At 48.7% G+C, this 19,560-nt stretch overlaps 1 protein-coding gene across 18 annotated transcripts in view; it reads right to left on the bottom strand.

Moving 5' to 3' along the window:
* epb41l3b (erythrocyte membrane protein band 4.1-like 3b) overlaps positions 1 to 19,560 on the bottom strand; it is a 29,783-nt gene that overhangs the window by 6,609 nt on the left and 3,614 nt on the right. For 2 of the 18 annotated variants that reach the window (XM_058061546.2, XM_058061554.2), the window contains exons 1-20: positions 16,174 to 16,453; positions 10,874 to 10,992; positions 10,205 to 10,345; positions 8,812 to 8,916; positions 8,695 to 8,737; positions 8,543 to 8,618; positions 8,258 to 8,476; positions 7,571 to 7,658; positions 7,020 to 7,049; positions 6,525 to 6,677; positions 6,325 to 6,422; positions 5,939 to 6,114; positions 5,476 to 5,645; positions 4,653 to 5,237; positions 2,630 to 2,683; positions 2,440 to 2,475; positions 2,186 to 2,251; positions 1,525 to 1,695; positions 762 to 818; positions 39 to 590 (exon numbers count right to left, since the gene is read on the bottom strand). In XM_058061546.2, coding sequence (XP_057917529.2) covers positions 39 to 590; positions 762 to 818; positions 1,525 to 1,695; positions 2,186 to 2,251; positions 2,440 to 2,475; positions 2,630 to 2,683; positions 4,653 to 5,237; positions 5,476 to 5,645; positions 5,939 to 6,114; positions 6,325 to 6,422; positions 6,525 to 6,677; positions 7,020 to 7,049; positions 7,571 to 7,658; positions 8,258 to 8,476; positions 8,543 to 8,618; positions 8,695 to 8,737; positions 8,812 to 8,916; positions 10,205 to 10,345; positions 10,874 to 10,981 — 2,928 coding nt within the window. In that variant the 5' untranslated portion in view covers positions 10,982 to 10,992; positions 16,174 to 16,453. Of the gene's footprint in view, positions 1 to 38; positions 591 to 761; positions 819 to 1,524; positions 1,696 to 2,185; positions 2,252 to 2,439; positions 2,476 to 2,629; positions 2,684 to 4,652; positions 5,238 to 5,475; positions 5,646 to 5,938; positions 6,115 to 6,324; positions 6,423 to 6,524; positions 6,678 to 7,019; positions 7,050 to 7,570; positions 7,659 to 8,257; positions 8,477 to 8,542; positions 8,619 to 8,694; positions 8,738 to 8,811; positions 8,917 to 10,204; positions 10,346 to 10,873; positions 10,993 to 16,173; positions 16,454 to 19,560 lie in introns of those variants that run through there. The other 16 variants (XM_058061548.2, XM_078789093.1, XM_058061555.2 and 13 more) reach the window with 15 other exon arrangements.

Here is a 19,560-nt window from a genome sequence, read left to right as displayed (position 1 = left end):
GGTGGTGGGGGGCATGGAGCTGCTTGTAGTTTTCATACAGTTACCACAGCCAAGGCTGTTGACTCTGGGAGTGGAATCTGAGCCACATCCGTCTCTGACTGCTCTTGGACGGCGTCCGCTTTCTGGCCAGACTCCTCAAAAGTCTTCATCTCCTCCGTCAACACGCTGAAGACCTCAGACTCCTCCGCCTTCAGCACCTCCGACACCCAGGAGGCCATGGCCTTCTTGGGTGAGCCCACGGCTTTAATGTGAGACATGTCTTCCATCAGCGTCTCCATCTTCTTGACGGAGGGACTTCTGGCTTGGATGACCGTCTGGAGATGTTCTTTGTCTTCAGCCTCCTTCAGGATGATGAGCATGCCTCGCTTGTCTATGATGGCCTGGGACACCTCCTCCCTGACGGATCCTGGGCTCACCTTGGCCAGAGATTTCTCCGACAACTCCTCCTGGGAATCTGGGCTTTTCTCCTCAGCCTGCCCGGCCATCCCGTCCTGGAAAAGGCCCTCGTCCACAGCAGTGGGCGGGCTAATCCCCCGTGGCTCGGAGACGGCTTTACTATCTGTGCCGCAAATCAGCAGATCTCCTGCCGCCTGGGGAGACACTTGGCTTATTGGAAAGTAGATTCTTCACGTTAATAAGGTGTTAGGACATAAGCAGGAGAAGGAAAGTCACGTTTGGAGACAAAGACCACGCTGCCAGCTTGCAGGGCAACACGGCACCACTCCGAGCACAAACATTAGAAAATGGGGAGAATGGTTCACCTCCGTGGTTTTGGGTTCCTCCTTTCTCGCAGTTCCAGCAAGGACCCCGTCTTCATTCTGCAGAACCAAAACACAAATGTGAGATAAGACGAAGACTTTGAAAGAGGATGCAAATATTCCCGCCAAAGTTGTGGTGAATAAAGTCTGGTGGAGCAAAGCCTTCATGGCGTCCACGCTTGGCTTCATTTGCACACTTGAACATCACAGATGGAATGTTCTGCTACCGTATTCACCTTCTCCAGCGTCATGTGACCATTCCATGGTGAGATCCCGCTGTACGGACACAGCTGATGTCATATTGTCCTAACTCTTGGTAGGATCCAGATTGGGGTCTTTGATAGCATCGGTTAACTTTGGTGTGCAAATGATCCTTTATTCTCCTGAAAATACCACTACCACAGAAGTACTACCTTGGTTACTTTGTCAAGCCCACCCAGCCGTCAAGGGGCCGAAGACCAAACAGCACACTACTACTACACAGTACTACTACACAGTACTACTACACACTACTACACTACACGACATGAGTTGGAGGGAATCGCTATGAAGCAGCAGAACACCAGACATGGGTGGATGTTGTGTACAAGTACGTCTCAGGCAGCAGGTAGACCTTAGCATCGCTCACAAGGTCCCAGGCTGGAGTTCCTGACATGTGTCGGCACCCCAGCATGAAGGGAAGTTCTTTTCAGTCAGGAAGCCAGACACCCTCAATGTTATCTGACCTACTTAGGATAGAAGTTTTTCCACAACCACGTGTGCTTACGTCCTGCAGGTCCAGAGGTTCGATCATGGGCGCTTCGCGAGCCGGGGACGAGGAAAGTCTCCTCTCCCATTCCGTAAGGCCGGGAGCAGCAGCGTCCATCTCCAGGAAGGAGCGCTTGAGCTCGCTGATGTTGGCTTGGTGCTTGACCATCTCCGGAGGGGGCTCCATGTCCTACAGCGGCCCGGTGAGCCACGATTAGAGGTAGGTGAGGCGGCGGGAATATGGAATATGCAAACTCAATATTGCCAAAAATAAAAAAATGCAACGGATGCAATGGAAAAATGCAAACAAAGTCCAAATGTTTGGATGCAAGTGTAGCAATCACAGTGGAACCTCTACATTCATTTGGGGGGGAGGCGGGGTACACCCTGGAATGGGCAGGGCTGATATAGTAGTAGCTAGATATAGTAGCAACACTATTACTACTGTCGCTTGTCGAGGTGGACGCGTAGAGGTTCCGCTGGACTGCAATGGTTCTCCTGTACGGAGACACGCCACTCCCAGAAATCCTGTTTGTGTTAGTTTTGTTCCTTCAGGTCCGATGGCTTGCAGTGAGACAGTGAGATGCTCGTACCCGCACACGACGCCAAGACAGCACAGCACAGCGCCATGTCAGTAAGATTAGGATGGATTAGGATGGATGAATCAGATTTGGACCAACCTCCAACATCAGATTACCGTGCTTGACAAATAGCGCTTCCTCTTTTACTCGCCTAAGGACACCAGACTGCAGAGGAGGAAACAAACAGGATTTGGAGCTTCTCTGATACCATGCAGAGCAAACCAGAGGAGCAGAAATGGGTGGAAGTCCTCCCCCCAACAAGAACACAAGAAGTAGTAAAATGTAAAATGACGATGTCGCCTCTGAAGGGTGAGATGGCAGCAAGCAGGAAGTCATCAAGGCAGGCATCGTACCTGGGTGCGCACCTCAGAGTCCTCATCTGCATCCGACTGACGGCCATGAGGAGCACGTGGAGGTGAGGAGGAGGTGAAAAGAGTGATATGTGGAGGAGGTAGAGAAGTACAAATTGAAGTATGTCAAGATTCTTCACGTGTCGCCAGCCCAAACCCCGCAGATGGCCGAACCACGCCCCCACATACAAACCTCCGTGGCCGTCACATCTCCGTCCAGGGCAAAGTCAGTCTGTTCGCTGTCGGTCTGATTTGTCAAAGCCGACGAAAACATTCCAGCAGCAAGGAGATAAAGAAATAAAGCCCACGTTGGAAAAACACACACCAATACTTCAGTCGTCATTAGCACAGATGGAAAGGAAATGGGAACGCAAATGGGAACGCACGGGAGGTTGTCGTCATCACTGTCGAGACCAGGGCTGTCCAAAGTACGGCCCGGGGCCACATGCGGCTTGCAACTTATTTTTTGGAATGGGCCGAGACCTATGGCGTACTAAAATCAAACGGGGCCTACATCGAAACACGACAATAAGGTTTGAGGAAGACATTACCATGTTGAATGCTACAGGAAATTCCATGGATACAGGCGGACCTTGTGTTCCGACGTTCCGTGTATTGGTATTTCATAGGTACTGTACGTACACACTACCAACGGAGGGACGTCGTACAAAAAGCGTTGCTACGACGACTTCAGGAAAGCGAGAGGAAGGGTCCAATGCTCCCAAAGACTCTCTCAAGGATAAAGATCTCTGAACGTGGAAGAACCCAACCAAGCGGTGTAGTCCATCTTTCCATGACTGGATCTCCTGTCCTTCATGGGTTGTCTGCGGTGTAGGGACGACTCAAACATGGTAGTCATAGCAACGGAACGTCTGTCGGCCACGGGCCTCCTGGACCAAAAACTAGCAAACATGTTGTGGTTTTAGCGTGTTGATACACAAAGGTTGGACAGCCCTGTTCAGGACGAGGCGGCCGCACGAGGTTTGGCAACACAAAATGACATTAAAATGACATTAAAATGACATTAAAATGACATTAAAATGACAAAACCAAAAAAGAGCAAATGAAAATACTGCAAGTGAGACAGACTCAGAGGAAGTTGAAAACCATCAGTCAGTTCATTTTGGGGTCTTTGCATCTTTAAAAATATGACAGCTGAATTTGAAACCTGACTTTCAGGCCCCCCCCCTCTCCATGCACATTTGACACCGGAGGGGCGAGATGGTGACGCAGCTCTGCATTACATCATCCAGGTGATGCCAGATCCATCCAAGGGTTGGTTCATTTGGATGGACGTAGAGGGATTGTGTTGTGTTGCATTCTAATGCATTCTAATGCATTCTAATGCATTCTAATGCGCTGGTGGAGGCCTTGCAATGCAGAGCGCTGCAGTAAATGCACGTGTTGTCATGCAGTCTGGACACGATGGAGGCATAGATGACAACAATGATGCCGAGACAGGTGAGACACAAAGCTCTTTGAAATGCACTTTGGCTAAAGATGGCGACCTCTACTGGCTTGCCGACTTTAAACTGAGTTGGGAACTGCAGCGTTTTAGAGAAATCAGTTTAAGAGGTGCAATGGAACCTCCAAAGTCTACCCCCCCCCCCGAAGTATTATAGCTGGTCACCAAAGAAAAGTGTGACCATAACCATAAAACGGGAAGTATTTACTTTGTGAAGTACCGTATGAGCAATACTACTACTACTACTACTAAAGGCAGAGTCGTCTTAAACGAGTAACAAGTTTGACTTGTCTTTTAGAATTTGGAATATTATGCAAGCGTAAAAAGAAGCTATAATAAAACTAAATCAACTATATACTTTGAGCCAATTTACCAAGATGTTGGTACTACTAGTACCGCTACTCATAAGAACATCACCACCAATAATAACAACCTCCAGCCATGGAGGGACTGTGCTGACGTTGGGCGTTCCACTGCAGCACACAAATAGCCAAGTGCATTTAACCGTCCCACGAAGGCGGGTCGGTACAAGGCGGTCCAACATCAACTCGTGAGACTTGCACCCCTGCTGATGCGGATGCGGCCACAACGTGATGAAGAGCACAAGGTTTGAAAGTGGACGGACACCGGGACCAGACAGTCGCCAGGCGACCCGGCAGAGCTCGATGGAGGGCAGCGTAAGGGCTCAAGGTCAGAGAGGCGGCTACGGGAACACACAGAGTCCGACACCCACACCCACACCCACACACACCTCATCTTCCTCTGAACTGTCATGGTCATGGTAGCCCTGGGCTATGCAGGCGGTCAGGGAGGCTGCCTTGGGCTCCAGGTAGCAGAGGCACAGCGCCAGGGGGAAGGAGAGGGTGAGGGCGTAGGGGACGGAGAAGGAGGTGGACAGCAAGAAGAAGAAGATGAAGAGAAAGCAGGGGATGAGCGAAGGAGACTTGATGGGCAGGAAGTTGTGCGCGCACTCCGGGAGGAAGCGCATCTCGGACAGATCGGGGAAGCTGATGTAGCCGTCCTCGTCCAAGATGGCCGCCAAGTCGGGCAGGTGCAGCGAGAAGGAGAAAAGCGTGCCGCTGCGCGCCTTGCCCTGCTCGAGCCGCCGCTTGCGGGCTGACAGCAGCAGCGCCCGCTCCTCCAGCAGGGCCTCCTTGCGCTCCGAGCGTGCCTGCTGGCGGCGGCGGCCGCCATTGTTCTTGACCGGGCTCACTGATGAGGCCCGTTTGCGCGTGCTCTCCCTGCGGCGCCGCCGTACTTGAGTGGACAGCAAGGGGGATGAAGGGAGTGAGAGCTCAGAGCTGAGGGGGGTGCTGGTGAACACAGAGGGCGAGTGCTGATGGGGGGGGGTGTTTGTGGTGGTGCGGATGACGCCCAACACGCATGAGCACACGTGAGTAAAGTCATGTGGTTAGAAGGAAGGACGGGGGTGGGGGGGTGGGTGGGAGGAAGCAAATTAGTAAAGCACACAAAAGATGAAAAGTGCTAAAAGCTAAAAGCAAGTCAGATAGCGTACGTCATCCAGCCATGAAAAATCACCTGGGAAAAGTCATTTCGTCTCTGGCGCCGCTTACCTTGACTTCCTGTCTGAGTGGTGTCGTGGCGGCGGCGTCCCCGCGTGCATCCTCCTGCTCCGCCTTCTCCTCCTCCGCCTTCTTCTCTGTGGTGATGGTGGTGATGATGTCTCCCCTGGCCGCCCCGTCGCTGTCCTTCATCAGAGTCTCATGGTTCTCCGTGACGGGTGCTGGAAGATGCCAGGAAAAGTCGGACGGGAGTCAGCGTACGTTTAGGGACACCTTAACAGCCCAGCGGGTTCCTTGGTTCCTGTTCTGGTTTTAACGGGCTGGCTGTGGCTACAATGGGATTGAATGCTTGAACTGGAACAAAACCCATCAGACTTCAGCCTTCACTGGGACGGTTTGCATCCGAGTGTGAAGCTTCTGGGATGAGACCCCCGCGACCCGGATCCGGATAAGTGGAGAAAAAGGGAATGGAGCAAAACCAAAGCAACAGCACTTGAGCGAAGGTCCTCCTCACCTCCGTCCAAGCTGCGGGACATGGTGTAGCGTTTACTGGCCGAGCGTTCGAAGAAGGGAGCGGGTCGAATGATCTGTGAGCTGGCACGGCGAGTCTGAGCCTGCGTCCTGCCGCTGTAGCGGAACTTGGAGCCCATGGTGAGGAACTTCTTCGGGGGCGCCTCGGGGGACACCAGCCTGCCACAAAGAGCATGCACGTGTTCTTGGATTCGAGCGTTTTCAGCTTCCCACGTATGTACCGTACTGGGCATGGAAAACGGCTTGTGGTGCAACTTTCAAATGTTCATTCATTTCAGTAGATCAAGTCCAAAAGCTTCCAGCATACACGGTCAAAGCCAAGAATTCAAGAAGGAACGAGCGGGTTCAAAGCTGCTTCTTCAGTCTTACCTGAAGAAGGTGTGGTGCTCCACACAAACCTTCCACAGCCGCTTGGCTGCACGGTGGTTTGGAAGCTTGAAGCCGATGGTGCTTTCAAACTGCTCAAACTTGAAGCCGCCACCCCAAAAAAGTGGCGTTAGAGTCACTTAAAAAGGTGCAACACTTTTGGATAATGTATCGTGCTTTTCCCATTTCATACGGTTGCTTACCTCGCCAGGCCGGATTTTGATGTAGAAGTTGTTCCTCTTGTAGGAGATCTTGAGGATTTTGGGCCAGGCGAACCTGTTGATGCGCAGCCTGTCCCTGTAGATGAGGAGGCCACTGGCGCACACCCCCAGCATGATCTCCACACCCTCAGAGTCCTGAGGACGACACAGGCACAGAATGACAACGCAAACCTCAGACTAGAAGCAGACCAGAAGCTATCAGGCTGAAGCGGCAGGTGGTGTGGCGAGGCTTCTTCTACCTACGTATGCCAGGGGCTCGGAAGCGAGACGTTAAGTCTGGATGACGTCAAGCTCGTCACCAAAACAAGACATCAGTTGAAAGCAATCTGCGAGGGAAGAGCCCATCCAAAGCGGGAACTATACCGCTCTTAAGGAAGTGGGATGTTGGAGAGTGTGCAGTGACCATGCACATTCACACACACACACGCACACACACACACACACACACACACACACACACACACGGCAGCCGCTTACCTGTGCCTCGGCATGAGCCAAGCCTACCAACTTTGCATTTAGTGAGAGAGGAGACAAAAGAGGGAAGCTGGTCTGACGTGCTGCATTATTCCTTATCCTACATCAACAGGATCATCAGACACTCCAAAAGTATTCCCGGTCCTCATCTTGATGAATCTCTAATCTGCCAACGCAATATCCTCTCGGATTCACATGTCGTCTGATGGACAGCAGCCAAAGTGGAGCATGGCGGCAATGAGGCGTGGCATCGTAGCCATAGAGCCGTGGCCGCCGTCACTGAGACTGCTGCCCCCGCGACCCGGACCCGGATAAGCAGAGGAAAATGGATGGATGGATGGATGGAAAGGCATGTACACGCATCACAAGTGACCTTTCATAAACATTTATGGGATTGACAGCTGAGTTCCAGGAAGTACCACTCAGTAAAGCTTTCTAGTAGGAAACATGTATTTACCCTGAATAGGTATTGAATAGGTTTGTGAACGCACCACCAGCTAGAGTTGTACTGTGCCACATGACCACTGCCGGCAAACCGTATGCTGGACTGTTACCTTGGCATGGTGAAGATCAACGCCGTACATGGACAGCTTCTTGGCATTCTCCAGGAAATGGATTTCAGCTTCTGCTGGCGTCATCCCCCTGATTGGACCACAAAAGGAACAATCAATCAATCAATACGACACAAACATCATTCAGTATGTTCACATAAAAGACACAAGGTGATTTTATATCCTACGTACCTTTTATCTTGTCCTAAAGCTCCAATCTATGAATATTATTATTTCTATTATAATATTCTATTTCTATGAATATTCATTTTTTTCAATGAAAAAGATGAATTTCTGGAATTGAATAAAAGTCTATCTATAAAAGATCAAATTGGACTAAATGGGTGTGCTAAATACTTTTAGGGTAGGATTAATCATTTTAATCATTTGTCATGATTACAGAACAATTTGTGCTGGGATTTTGAACTTTTTTTTCTTTGTGATGCCCTTATTTTGTAGCCCCACAGGATGTGCGTTGTGTGTGTTGAGGTCACTTGACAGTCAATGGAGGAAATGAAAGGCATGAGAAGAAGGTCAGGTTTCCATGTTTTTCCCCTGTACAATAAATGGAATAACGGAAGTCCAGCCATGGGATATCTTTCACTACTACCACAACTAAATACTACCACAACTAAATACTACCACTTACTAAATATACACCAGAAGAACACCTCTGTAGCTTTCACTGACTTGTAGGTCTTGTGGAGCTCCATGACCTTCTCCTCCAGCTCTTTGGTCTGGTTGGGTGCGAAGCGCAGCTCGCTGATGTAGTCGCTGGCCAGCTCCTCTGGGTCGTAGTCACCCAGTTCCGACTGCACCGTGTACGAGCCCAGGACAGTGTGTGTGGCGAAGGAACAAGGCAGGCGGCCCGAAACCACGTCGTCTCTCAATTGCAGGCACAGGTAGTACCTAAGGGGGTGGATGATCTACCATCTTCACCACCTGCTTCCTCATTGGATGAAAGAAAGAGCCCACCTGGTGATGTCTTCTGTCAGCTGTGAGGGGTCGGGGGGGTAAAACTTCACATTGAAGGCAAAATTCCAGGGCAAAGCTGAGAAACAGCAAGACAGGTTGGATTTCAATGTAAATGATTGTAGAATGAGCCGTCATTAATTCAAGATACTTACTCCTGATCTGCTTTTTGAGGTCCTTGGAAGGGTCCAGCCAGTTCTAGCAAAGATAGAAGCAACCATATGGAAATGAATCATGTGCATAAATCCACCTGCAACGCTCTGTAAAGCTACCTTCTGATTCTCCACATCTCTGTACGTGATGCCAAAGTAGTCCTTCTCCAGCAGGTTGAGGTGATCGCACACTTTGTCAAAGAGAACGTGGCTCTTGACCCGTTTCTGGAGGACAGAGCATGACCAACATCAAGTTGACCGGCAGGCACTCGTCGTTCATCCAAGATCATTTGTTAGCGCTTGCTAACAGGGGTGTTGTTATGAGCTCATCATAAGAGCCGCCGGGAGGACGGGGAGGACCAACCCTGGCGGGACGTGTCCAAGGGGATTAGCCGAGTCTTGACAGGCTAGCGAGGCTTTGCTGTGACAGCGGCGCTCAACACTTGAACCCAAACGCCCTGACACCCACACGGAGACTTTCCCAATGCAATCCAACTTTGGTGTTGGCAAAGTAGAACAAAATAAGTAGAAATGCTGAAATGGGAAATAGTAGAGTTTATTAAGAAGCTTACTAGCTAAGATGTCATCATAACAATAACACTAAAGGCTGGTAGGACGGCGTTTCCAAGATGAGGATGAAATGATGTGCAATGCATTTAAAGTACAATAATTCCGCTACTTTTTGGGCTAAGACAAATAATACGTTTTTTCACCTATATCCCAAGGCTGAGATGAATTCCTTTCTTGGAATATATACCGTAACGTCTTTTAGTATTAGGGCTGGGCCAAATGGACCAAAGTCATACCCTCATATACTTAGGTAGAATATTCATTCATATACGTCCATATTTTTTCCATGAACTGAATTTAGACAAAAGTCAAATATATGTAAGTTTTATTAAAATAAAATAGTATATTCTCTTTTCTGAATAAAAAAAAAGTTCAATCTAATGTTGAATCCTCAGTGCAATCATGCTGCACTCACGGTAGCCTCTGCAGCCGTGCTAGCGCCGTTAGCGCTTCCATCTCACGTTCCCATGACGACAGACGGTAAACATGTTTGATGGTGTCTTTGAAGACCTTTATACCGTCTTGAAACGCGTCAAATCCAGTCTATATCGATACAAACGACATGCTTGTTTTTGATATCGGATAACAGAGATATGGATATTTCAAAAATATGGACATATCCCCCAGCCCTATATAGTATACATTCATATCAAATATCAAAGTGGCCCTTGCATCCTTTCATTTTTACGTTCAGTCACTATGTGGCCCTCAATGGAAAAAGTCTGGACAGCCCTGACAGATCATCTTCTAAAAACTGTTCAGATGCTCCACCAGCTGGTAACTGGTTGACTGGTATTGGTTGTGATGTCCAGTGACAAATGCTTGTTTTCCCAGTCAGATGTTTGTGTCAGCCAACACCACCAAAGCCTCTGTAGGACCACCTCTGGTCAGGGGATTTGGAGAGCTGAAACCCTCCCAGACCAGCGAGACTAGCGAGTCTTACCTCCACATCGAAGGTGAAGTCGGAGCCGTCCAGCAGTGTCACTTTACATTGCATGATCTTCGCCTTCTTGGCTCCTTTTGAAGGAGACCTGGACAGACTGGTGGACGACTGGCGGGACACTTGGTCTCCTTCCTGCTGCTCCTGAGAGGTGAAGATCATGAAAGTGTGAAGGCCCTGAAGGCCCTGAAGGCCCTGAAGGCCCTGAGGCCCCTGAGGCCCCTGAAGGCCCTGAAGCCCCTGAGGCCCCTGAGGCCCCTGAGGCCCCTGAGGCCCCTGAGGCCCCTGAGGCCCCTGAGGCCCCTGAAGCCCCTGAAGCCGTGCATTGTACTGACAGATGCATGCCGGGCAGCGTTCCCTATCCCTGACCACTTCCACTTCCCCAAGTGTCAGATGCTTCTGTCTTAAACAAAACCACCAGTTCTGTCACATGTCTGCAAGCTAAAAATAGAAAGCGGGCCGTCGTGAGTGCTTCTCCAAATGTGCTCGTGTCCCTTCTCGGTTTGGTTATGGAGAGAGTGAGTGAGGGAGTGAAGTCTGCTTATGGCTGCCTTACGTGACATGTGACTTGCCAACGTACTGGCGGTCCTGCTGGGTTCCATTTTATATTAGACTGATGGAGAAGGAAAAAGGGACGCGACTCAACACGTCCAAGGACAGAGAGAGGCTGACCTGGTCTTTCCTGGCCGGGGTGCTGTGTCCCACGGCGGGCGGAAGCTGCTCTGGCTGGTCCTCCTGCTGCTGCCTGGCCTCAGAGTCTGCGCCTGATTTGGTTGTCATGGTAAATTACGCTGGAGCAGAAGAAGAGGAGGTAAAGAGGGAAACTCCATGAGTCAGCTGACCACCGCACTCATTAGCTTGAGAGACTTTGGTTAGACACCCAGGGATTTCAAAATAAAGCTCAGTGGAGCTCAGTTTTAAGGTCTCGGTTACTACGTGACCCAACTTAGCTGACGCTAGTACACGGTAGTAGAAACCCTATTAACGCCCCCTCAAAAACAGGTGGGGTACACCCTGGACTGGTCGCCAGCCTGAGCTGGTTGCGCAAAGTCAGCTGGGATAGGCTCCAGCATACCCCTGCAATCCCGGTGATGATAAGCAACATAGAAAAAGGACGGATGGATTGGTCCATAAGGCCAGTGGGCCCCCGAGCACCAAGGCTATCCGCAGGCTCAGGGTGGGAGATGGGGGGGGGGGGCATGTGTGCAGGATCGCGGGTCGGCTGCTGTTGCTGCCAAGGGACTGGGTGATCTAGTGTGGATGCTTGCCATTCTGCAGTCGCCCCCCTCCCCCGCCTCTATTTATAGGGCCCTGTTTGTGCCGTCGTGGCAGGATCTTGGGCTTGCAGCGGAGGTCGGGGACACATGCCTCTGGATCAAAAGGGGAGCCGTTGTGGTCTGAGGTGCCCCCCCATCCCAAAAGAACAATGTGAAGACAACACTACCTGGGGTGAGCAGAGAAGCATACAAACTAGCGCCATTTGGCTCCGACTGAAATGGAAGGTGATGATGTCACAGGAAGTCAAAGCTGCAGTACGTCTGTGCTTGGGAGTCTGGAGCTTGTATAGGAATTTTGGGAATTGCTTCCCTGACATCCGGGGAGCGAGGTTGTCTTGCGTTGCTCATCAAGCTGCTTTCAAACGTGCACAATAATCAGGCCATAAAAGGTAGATTAGGAAATACAGTCAGCAAGCATTTATGATGCTTTATGATCCCATTCCCACAGGATCCAAACCAGTGGTGGGACCAATGAGGGTTCTATCACCAGTATCCTCCTCGCTGCACCTTTATCACGTGTGGCAGTAAAGCAGCAGCTAGCTAGTTAGCTGACAGCACTAAAGCTAACCTTTGCCTTCCTCCCCCACACAGACAAAACAGGAAGTATGGGTATGGGGGGAGGAAGGGGGCATGGTAGCACCATAGAACAGGAGGAAGAATACGTTCAGTCACTGGTGACAAGCGCTCCTCACAGGGCGAACAGCAGTCCAGACACAGCGGCCTTGTGCGCATGGTGCATGGTGCATGGCGCATGGTGCATGCATTATGCAGCAGAGAAAGATGCTTTCAGCCCCGCATTCAGTGCCAGGATTTGTGCTGGTATCAAGAGTGGCAGGCCACCCCGTTCAATACCACACCAAGTCAGTGGCGGCCAGAGCTTTAGCAAGGCACTTTAGTCAATTGCTTTGTTGAGGAGTGTGCCGTGAACGCAATGCTGAAATGCATAGTTATCAGGGGGGGGGGGCAGTGACGGACCGCTAACGGAGTGAAACAACAGTAAACATTTCCAGAAAGGATGGGGGGGGAGGGGAAGAATGCTATGAATGTGGTTTGTCTATATGTGCCCTGTGATTGGCTGGACCCCGCCTCTCACCCCAAGACAGCTGGGATAGGCTCCAGCATACCCCCGCCCTAGTGAGGATAAGTGGTATAGAAAATGGATGGATTTGTTTTGACTGCAGTTGATCAATAACTGGATCTCCAGCATAGAAACAGGATTCAGTATAGACAAATGGCAACAGCATCCAGCCATAGCTTCGGACAACAATATATATTATATGTACAGTCAAAGTATTTTACACCCATTTTCATTTTCATTGTGACAAAGCTGTTGGTGGAAAATACAGCAGGCACTCGGGAAGGCACCAGATGAACTGGGCAGAGGAAGATTCAACGTCAAGCCTTGACGGTGCCTTCACGGCAGGACTTCTAGATGTTTTGAAGCGTTTAGAAATAGTTGAAACTGTTGATTGTTATTTTGATTGAATGTTTATGATTTAATATGATTTAATAATGATTGAATACCGTGTGTTGGGAATGTCTGGTCAGAAATCAATGCTGCCATCTTAGCCAGGCAGCTCTGATAAAAGATCTTTAATCTGGCCAAATAAAAGACGACTGCCAAAACAATCCCAACAAAGCTAATCACGGCGATATTCATGTCCAAAATTGGTCCGGCTTCATCTGCGTATGGTTACATATTCCATCCCTGATGAGTGGCAGCCAGCTCCCTGCTGCAGGGATGGATCCAATCTCATTTTTAAAAAGCTCCATTAGAAAGCGGCTTGGTGGCCTGCACACACGCACACACACGTGCTAGAAGCTAGAAGCAAACAGATGACGAGCGGCCATCTGTGCCGAGCGCCATTAGCCGGCGTGCAACACAGCTGGGCCCGCCCCCGCCATCCCTGCCCCTCACATTCACCAGCCCCCAGAGGCTTGTGGAGGTTACATGGCTGCTGTCTTTTTGACACGTCACCCTCAACCCCCCCCCTGCATGCCAAGCATACACACGGCGGTCCTCCCCGCATGGCCGCTAGCGTCGGACAGCTGCCGCGTACCATCCCAGCTACTGTAACGGGAAACCGTGTTGCGGGGTCTGGACATTTGGATTGACATCCAGGTCCCCAAAGTGCTTTTAAGAGGCCTGTCTGCGGCATCCATTCCTTCTGTCCTCAAATGTTTTCCTGTATGCAAACACGAGAATATGGCACAATCTTTTTACCCTTTAAAACTTAAAAAAACTATTGTTTCTTTAATATTTGGAATTACATCTTTAAAAACAACTGCTAATAGGACAGCATTTTCCCTTATTTTATTACAACAACAATATCTGGACTTTTCCTGCAAACTATTGTTCCAAAAATGACACCTTTAGTTGTTTTGCTAGTTTCTCATATTGCAACTTTCACTTTATGCTGCTAAAATTACGGCATATTACAACACTATTTTTTCCTTGTAAAATATGTCAACAAATGACTATGATGTCTTGTGTTCTTTCTGCTGTGATTTCAAATAAAAATGTACCAAACACGCGAGGTGACTTTGCACATAGAACCAGACGGGATGGCCGATACCGGTCCAACTTTTTACCCGTTATCAGCTTGGAAATGAAATCAGTGGTATCGCTAGCGCTCACACTGCAGCCATGTTTACTTCTGCAAACACACACAAATGAGTGATGTGGTGCTTTTGCCAATGCAGGTCACTTCCCAGACGCTTTGCGTTCATAACATGTGACATTTGTTTGGTGACGTGAATCTCATTTGGGAGTAAATGCGCTGTGACAGTGTGTCCTGGTGCGATGTCATCAGTGGGTAAATGTGCTAACAGTGTGTCCTGATGAGCTATATATATATATATATATATACACTAGATCTGTGTACATTATATACAGTATATGCCCCTTTATGCTAAGCTATGTGTCCATAACAAGGATTATTAAGTCATTCTTTGTGGCTTCTTAACAGGGAGCAGATGGGATTAAAACATGTTATGAGATTAGCTATAAGTAAAGAGTAAATCAGCTGTGCCTTGATTAGCACAAACATGTCTGCTGAGGGGTGCAATGTTAAAAGCTGGGTGGTTTTGACCTCTGCCAGAGTTTTGTCTTCCGAGCATACATGAATGCCAATCAAGATTCATAATTAAGTGGTTCATCCAATGAGACTAATTTGGAGCTTTTAGAAAGAAGCGCTCGCTGTCAGGCAGCATTCGTGTAACGGGTTTATCATTGCGGTTGTCCTTGACTATCACGGCACTATATGGTTATATCGCCTTACCCATTTCCTGGGTTCTTACAATAGGCTAGAGTACTTTGGAATACAGGATGTGAACAAATGCATAGCAAGTGTGGCAAGCACGAGAGGTAGGATTCAGATCACATTTCCTCTTTCTACTCCACTTGGGACATGTGGAACAGTCAACTGTTATGTGATGTGCTCCGGCGCCGTTAGGATGATGAATTAAAGCATTAGCGTTGCTCCTGCCTTCAGACTGTTAGCTATCATCTTTAGCTATCTCAAGATCCACAGGGCAGTTTAACATCTAAACATTTTTTTTAATCAAGCATGCAAATGTTTTCATTGCACGGACGATGAGCAACAGGGCAAATTGGCACCAACGTTCAAATACTGCAAAAACAGAAACCAAACTATCCCCATGAACATGAAGACACATGCAAGAGAAAACCGTATGCAACAGAGAGGACGTTAGCCAGGCTACCAGGAAGGCCTGAGGAACATCGCTTTTGAAGGACATGAACTGGATGCCGGCAAGATAGTGGGCAGGATGAAAAGGTGTTGTTGTTACACTCTTTAACAGAAATACTTTCCAGGATTATTATTATAGCTAACTATTTTTGCATATTTAATTTGCAGCTTGCTTGCCTTATTTATATTCCGTGAAGCAGATGTTGCATCCCATCAGATTATGAACAAAAAGTGCAAGAACGGTTTGAAATGAAACTGGACGTGTTGAATGGCGCCATTGAATTCCCGTTCCAGCAAAGCCGCCCCACGGAGAATGGGAAAGAAAGACAAGTGCTTGTGTGTCGCCGCCATTGTACACACATTCATGGAGCAGATGAATGCACAGCAAGGCCCTCAATGCTGGCCTTGGCTTTTTGCCTTTCCTTCATCTCAAGCAAGACGCTTGTCTGCTGACTCCAGGTCAGCCATCACCCCCGGGGATGCAAGGATGCGGGACCAGAGGCCCAGAGCCGGGGATGCAAGGATGCGGGACCGCGGGACCAGAGGACCCACACCGTGTCACCTCTGCGTGACCACGCCCACCGCACTGCAGCCCAGAAACAGCCCACCGATCCGATCCGTCTTGAGTCCCAGACAAATTCCACCCTACAACTTGCCCCAAAGCACCCGGTAGCGCCATTTTACAAAGCAATCGGTACGACAAATGAATGCTTTTCAGCACTTCTGTCACTTGAGTTGAAAACAGCTAGCTCACCTTTAAGTGCCAACCGTGTCTCAACCCGAAGCACACAGCCGCTTATGCTAGCAAAACAACGTTAGCACGACGCCAAAGTAGCTTTAAAGTAGCTTTAAAGCACGTCAGGACGACGTTGAAGGCAAACCATCACTGTACTCCGACACGAAGCCTTCCAAAGAGCACCTTTGAATGTGACGAGCGCCCTTTCTGTGACGCCCGGTTAAGGCGATGAAAGCGATAAAAGGTTACCGGGCGGAGACGTCCTCGTCCGGCTGCTTACGCGGGCTCCCTTCGCCGTGCGTGGACGTGCGTGGACGTGTGTTTCCTGACAGCGGCGCTGCTCGTCTGGCTTGCCGTCGTCGTCGTCTCCTTCTCCGCCCCGCCAGCCTTTCGCCCTCCTCTGCGGCCGAGTGGAAAAACGTGCGTGCGCACACCCCCACGGTCGCTAGCACACGTAATTAATGGCCCGAAGTACGGCGCTGTTTTTTACGGGGAATAATGCAGCACGGGAGACGACAAGTGACGTCATCGAGTCTGCTTCTGTGCTCACGGTGCATTCACGGCACGGACTAAAAACGGAAGACCAAAGACTGTTTATGGACAGTGTTTACATGCGCAGTACCGTGTTGATTATTCTAAGTTCGGCCTCTTTCACTGGTCGGCAAGCCTATTCCAACCAACAGGGGCATTATTAGGCTGATACCAAGTAGGCAGTGTTTTTATGGCCAGGTCACTCACACTAAGTATTGGTAGTGTTTTTATGGCCAGGTCACTCACACTAAGTATTGGTAGTGTTTTTATGGCCAGGTCACTTACAAAGTATTGGTAGTGTTTTTATGGCCAGGTCACTCACACTAAGTATTGGTAGTGTTTTTATGGCCAGGTCACTTACACTAAGTATTGGTAGTGTTTTTATGGCCAGGTCACTTACACTAAGTATTGGTAGTGTTTTTATGGCCAGGTCACTTACACTAAGTATTGGTAGTGTTTTTATGGCCAGGTCACTCACACTAAGTATTGGTAGTGTTTTTATGGCCAGGTCACTTACACTAAGTATTGGTAGTGTTTTTATGGCCAGGCCACTTACACTAAGTATTGGTAGTGTTTTTATGGCCAGGTCACTTACACTAAGTATTGGTAGTGTTTTTATGGCCAGGTCACTTACACTAAGTATTGGTAGTGTTTTTATGGCCAGGTCACTTACACTAAGTATTGGTAGTGTTTTTATGGCCAGGTCACTTACACTAAGTATTGGTAGTGTTTTTATGGCCAGGTCACTCACACTAAGTATTGGTAGTGTTTTTATGGCCAGGTCACTTACACTAAGTATTGGTAGTGTTTTTATGGCCAGGTCACTTACACTAAGTATTGGTAGTGTTTTTATGGCCAGGTCACTTACACTAAGTATTGGTAGTGTTTTTATGGCCAGGTCACTTACACTAAGTATTGGTAGTGTTTTTATGGCCAGGTCACTTACACTAAGTATTGGTAGTGTTTTTATGGCCAGGTCACTCACACTAAGTATTGGTAGTGTTTTTATGGCCAGGTCACTTACCTTACACTAAGTATTGGTAGTGTTTTTATGGCCAGGTCACTCACACTAAGTATTGCAAACGGAGCACCATCAAAGAAAATTATTTTTTTACAAATAAAAAAATGCCCAATGGTGGCTGAAATTGTTTGCAGTTTTATAGAACTGCATGGCATTATATTCCAATACTTCACGTTTTACGGAGCTAATAACCCATCCGTCCCTTTTCTAGAACAATCTGGTGTTTTATGATATGAAATATGACGAATGACGCCACTGCTGTGAGGCCGACCGCTAGACTGCCAACTAAAAAAACGTTTGCGGGAGAACGCGTTATGTCGCACCACTTTTGTAACCATTCAGAGCTACTTACGCCATACATCGCAAACAGGAAGTCATCAGCACTTCAAACCTCAATGGTGGCGCTTTGAGGCGCTCAAAGGCTTGCTTTTGAAGTTGCTACTGTTCATGACATCATGAGGGCACAACGTCCTTCCTCATGGACATCATAGCAGCTCCACGAAGCCACCCTCCTTATGGAGGACAGCGTTGGAGAAAGGCTTCGCTACACATTATAAAATGCAGCCGCAAGGTCTGCCAATTAGCAGTCAGCTTTTAATGAGGGAGATTATTCTGATCCTGATGTAAGCTATGCTAACCTATCGCCCATCCATCCACTTCCTGTGCCGCTTATCCTCACTAGGGTGGGGGTGCTGGAGCCTATCCCAGCTGACTTAGGGTGAGAGGCGGGGTCCACCCTGGACTGGTGGTCACTGGACCTCCATGTAGCTCGTTGGTGCTCCAAGGACTTTGGATCTTTCCCTGCTTCCTCAAGCGTTGTGCTTTCTGCTGATGTCAGCGTCACGTTTTGCCCGCCAATGTAGACGTTTGTTTCCTGTTTCCTGTTTCCTGTTTCAGCAGTGCGGTTTGGATTCCCCCGTTGCTACCCAGTGCTACCCCATGGTGCTACCCCTGTGGTGCTGATGGTGTTGATATCTACAGCCATATTTCCATCCTTTTCATGACATTTGTCTTCAAATATGTCATTGTATAATGATTTGATAAGTACATGACTAATAAAAGGACCATTTTATCTTTTTTATAATAATAATAATAAGTCATAAGAATTGACCCATCAAACGAGGGAACTAAATGGAGTGTATGTACATGAGGGTACACCTGGCCAATCTAGTAAGGGACATGTCGGACGCGTGCAGGTGTACCTAATGCTGCGGTCCCCCGAGTACATGGAATGATTAGAATTCCTTAGATTGGAAAGTCGTTGCACCAGATAAGAGCGGGTGATAGGACTAGGCTAAGAACCAAAGGCTAAGAACCAAAGGCTGAGAACCAAAGGCTGAGAACCAAAGGCTGAGAACCAAAGGCTAAGAACAAAGGCTGAGAACCAAAGGCTAAGAACCAAAGGCTAAGAACCAAAGGCTAAGAACCAAAGGCTGAGAACCAAAGGCTAAGAACCAAAGGCTAAGAACCAAAGGCTAAGAACCAAAGGCTAAGAACCAAAGGCTGAGAACCAAAGGCTGAGAACCAAAGGCTAAGAACCAAAGGCTAAGAACCAAAGGCTAAGAACCAAAGGCTAAGAACCAAAGGCTGAGAACCAAAGGCTAAGAACCAAAGGCTAAGAACCAAAGGCTGAGAACCAAAGGCTAAGAACCAAAGGCTAAGAACCAAAGGCTGAGAACCAAAGGCTGAGAACCAAAGGCTGAGAACCAAAGGCTGAGAACCAAAGGCTGAGAACCAAAGGCTGAGAACCAAAGGCTAAGAACCAAAGGCTAAGAACCAAAGGCTAAGAACCAAAGGCTAAGAACAAAGGCTAAGAACCAAAGGCTGAGAACCAAAGGCTGAGAACCAAAGGCTAAGAACCAAAGGCTAAGAACCAAAGGCTAAGAACCAAAGGCTAAGAACCAAAGGCTGAGAACCAAAGGCTGAGAACCAAAGGCTAAGAACCAAAGGCTGAGAACCAAAGGCTAAGAACCAAAGGCTGAGAACCAAAGGCTGAGAACCAAAGGCTAAGAACCAAAGGCTAAGAACCAAAGGCTAAGAACCAAAGGCTAAGAACCAAAGGCTAAGAACCAAAGGCTGAGAAC

This window comes from Doryrhamphus excisus, linkage group LG2 (assembly GCF_037039965.1).
Source record: "Doryrhamphus excisus strain RoL-2023G ecotype Guam linkage group LG2, RoL_Dexc_Guam_v1.1, whole genome shotgun sequence".
Classification (NCBI taxonomy): domain Eukaryota; kingdom Metazoa; phylum Chordata; class Actinopteri; order Syngnathiformes; family Syngnathidae; genus Doryrhamphus; species Doryrhamphus excisus.
The sequence above is the reverse complement of the archived record's forward strand: the minus strand, read 5'-3'. Positions and strand labels throughout refer to the sequence as shown.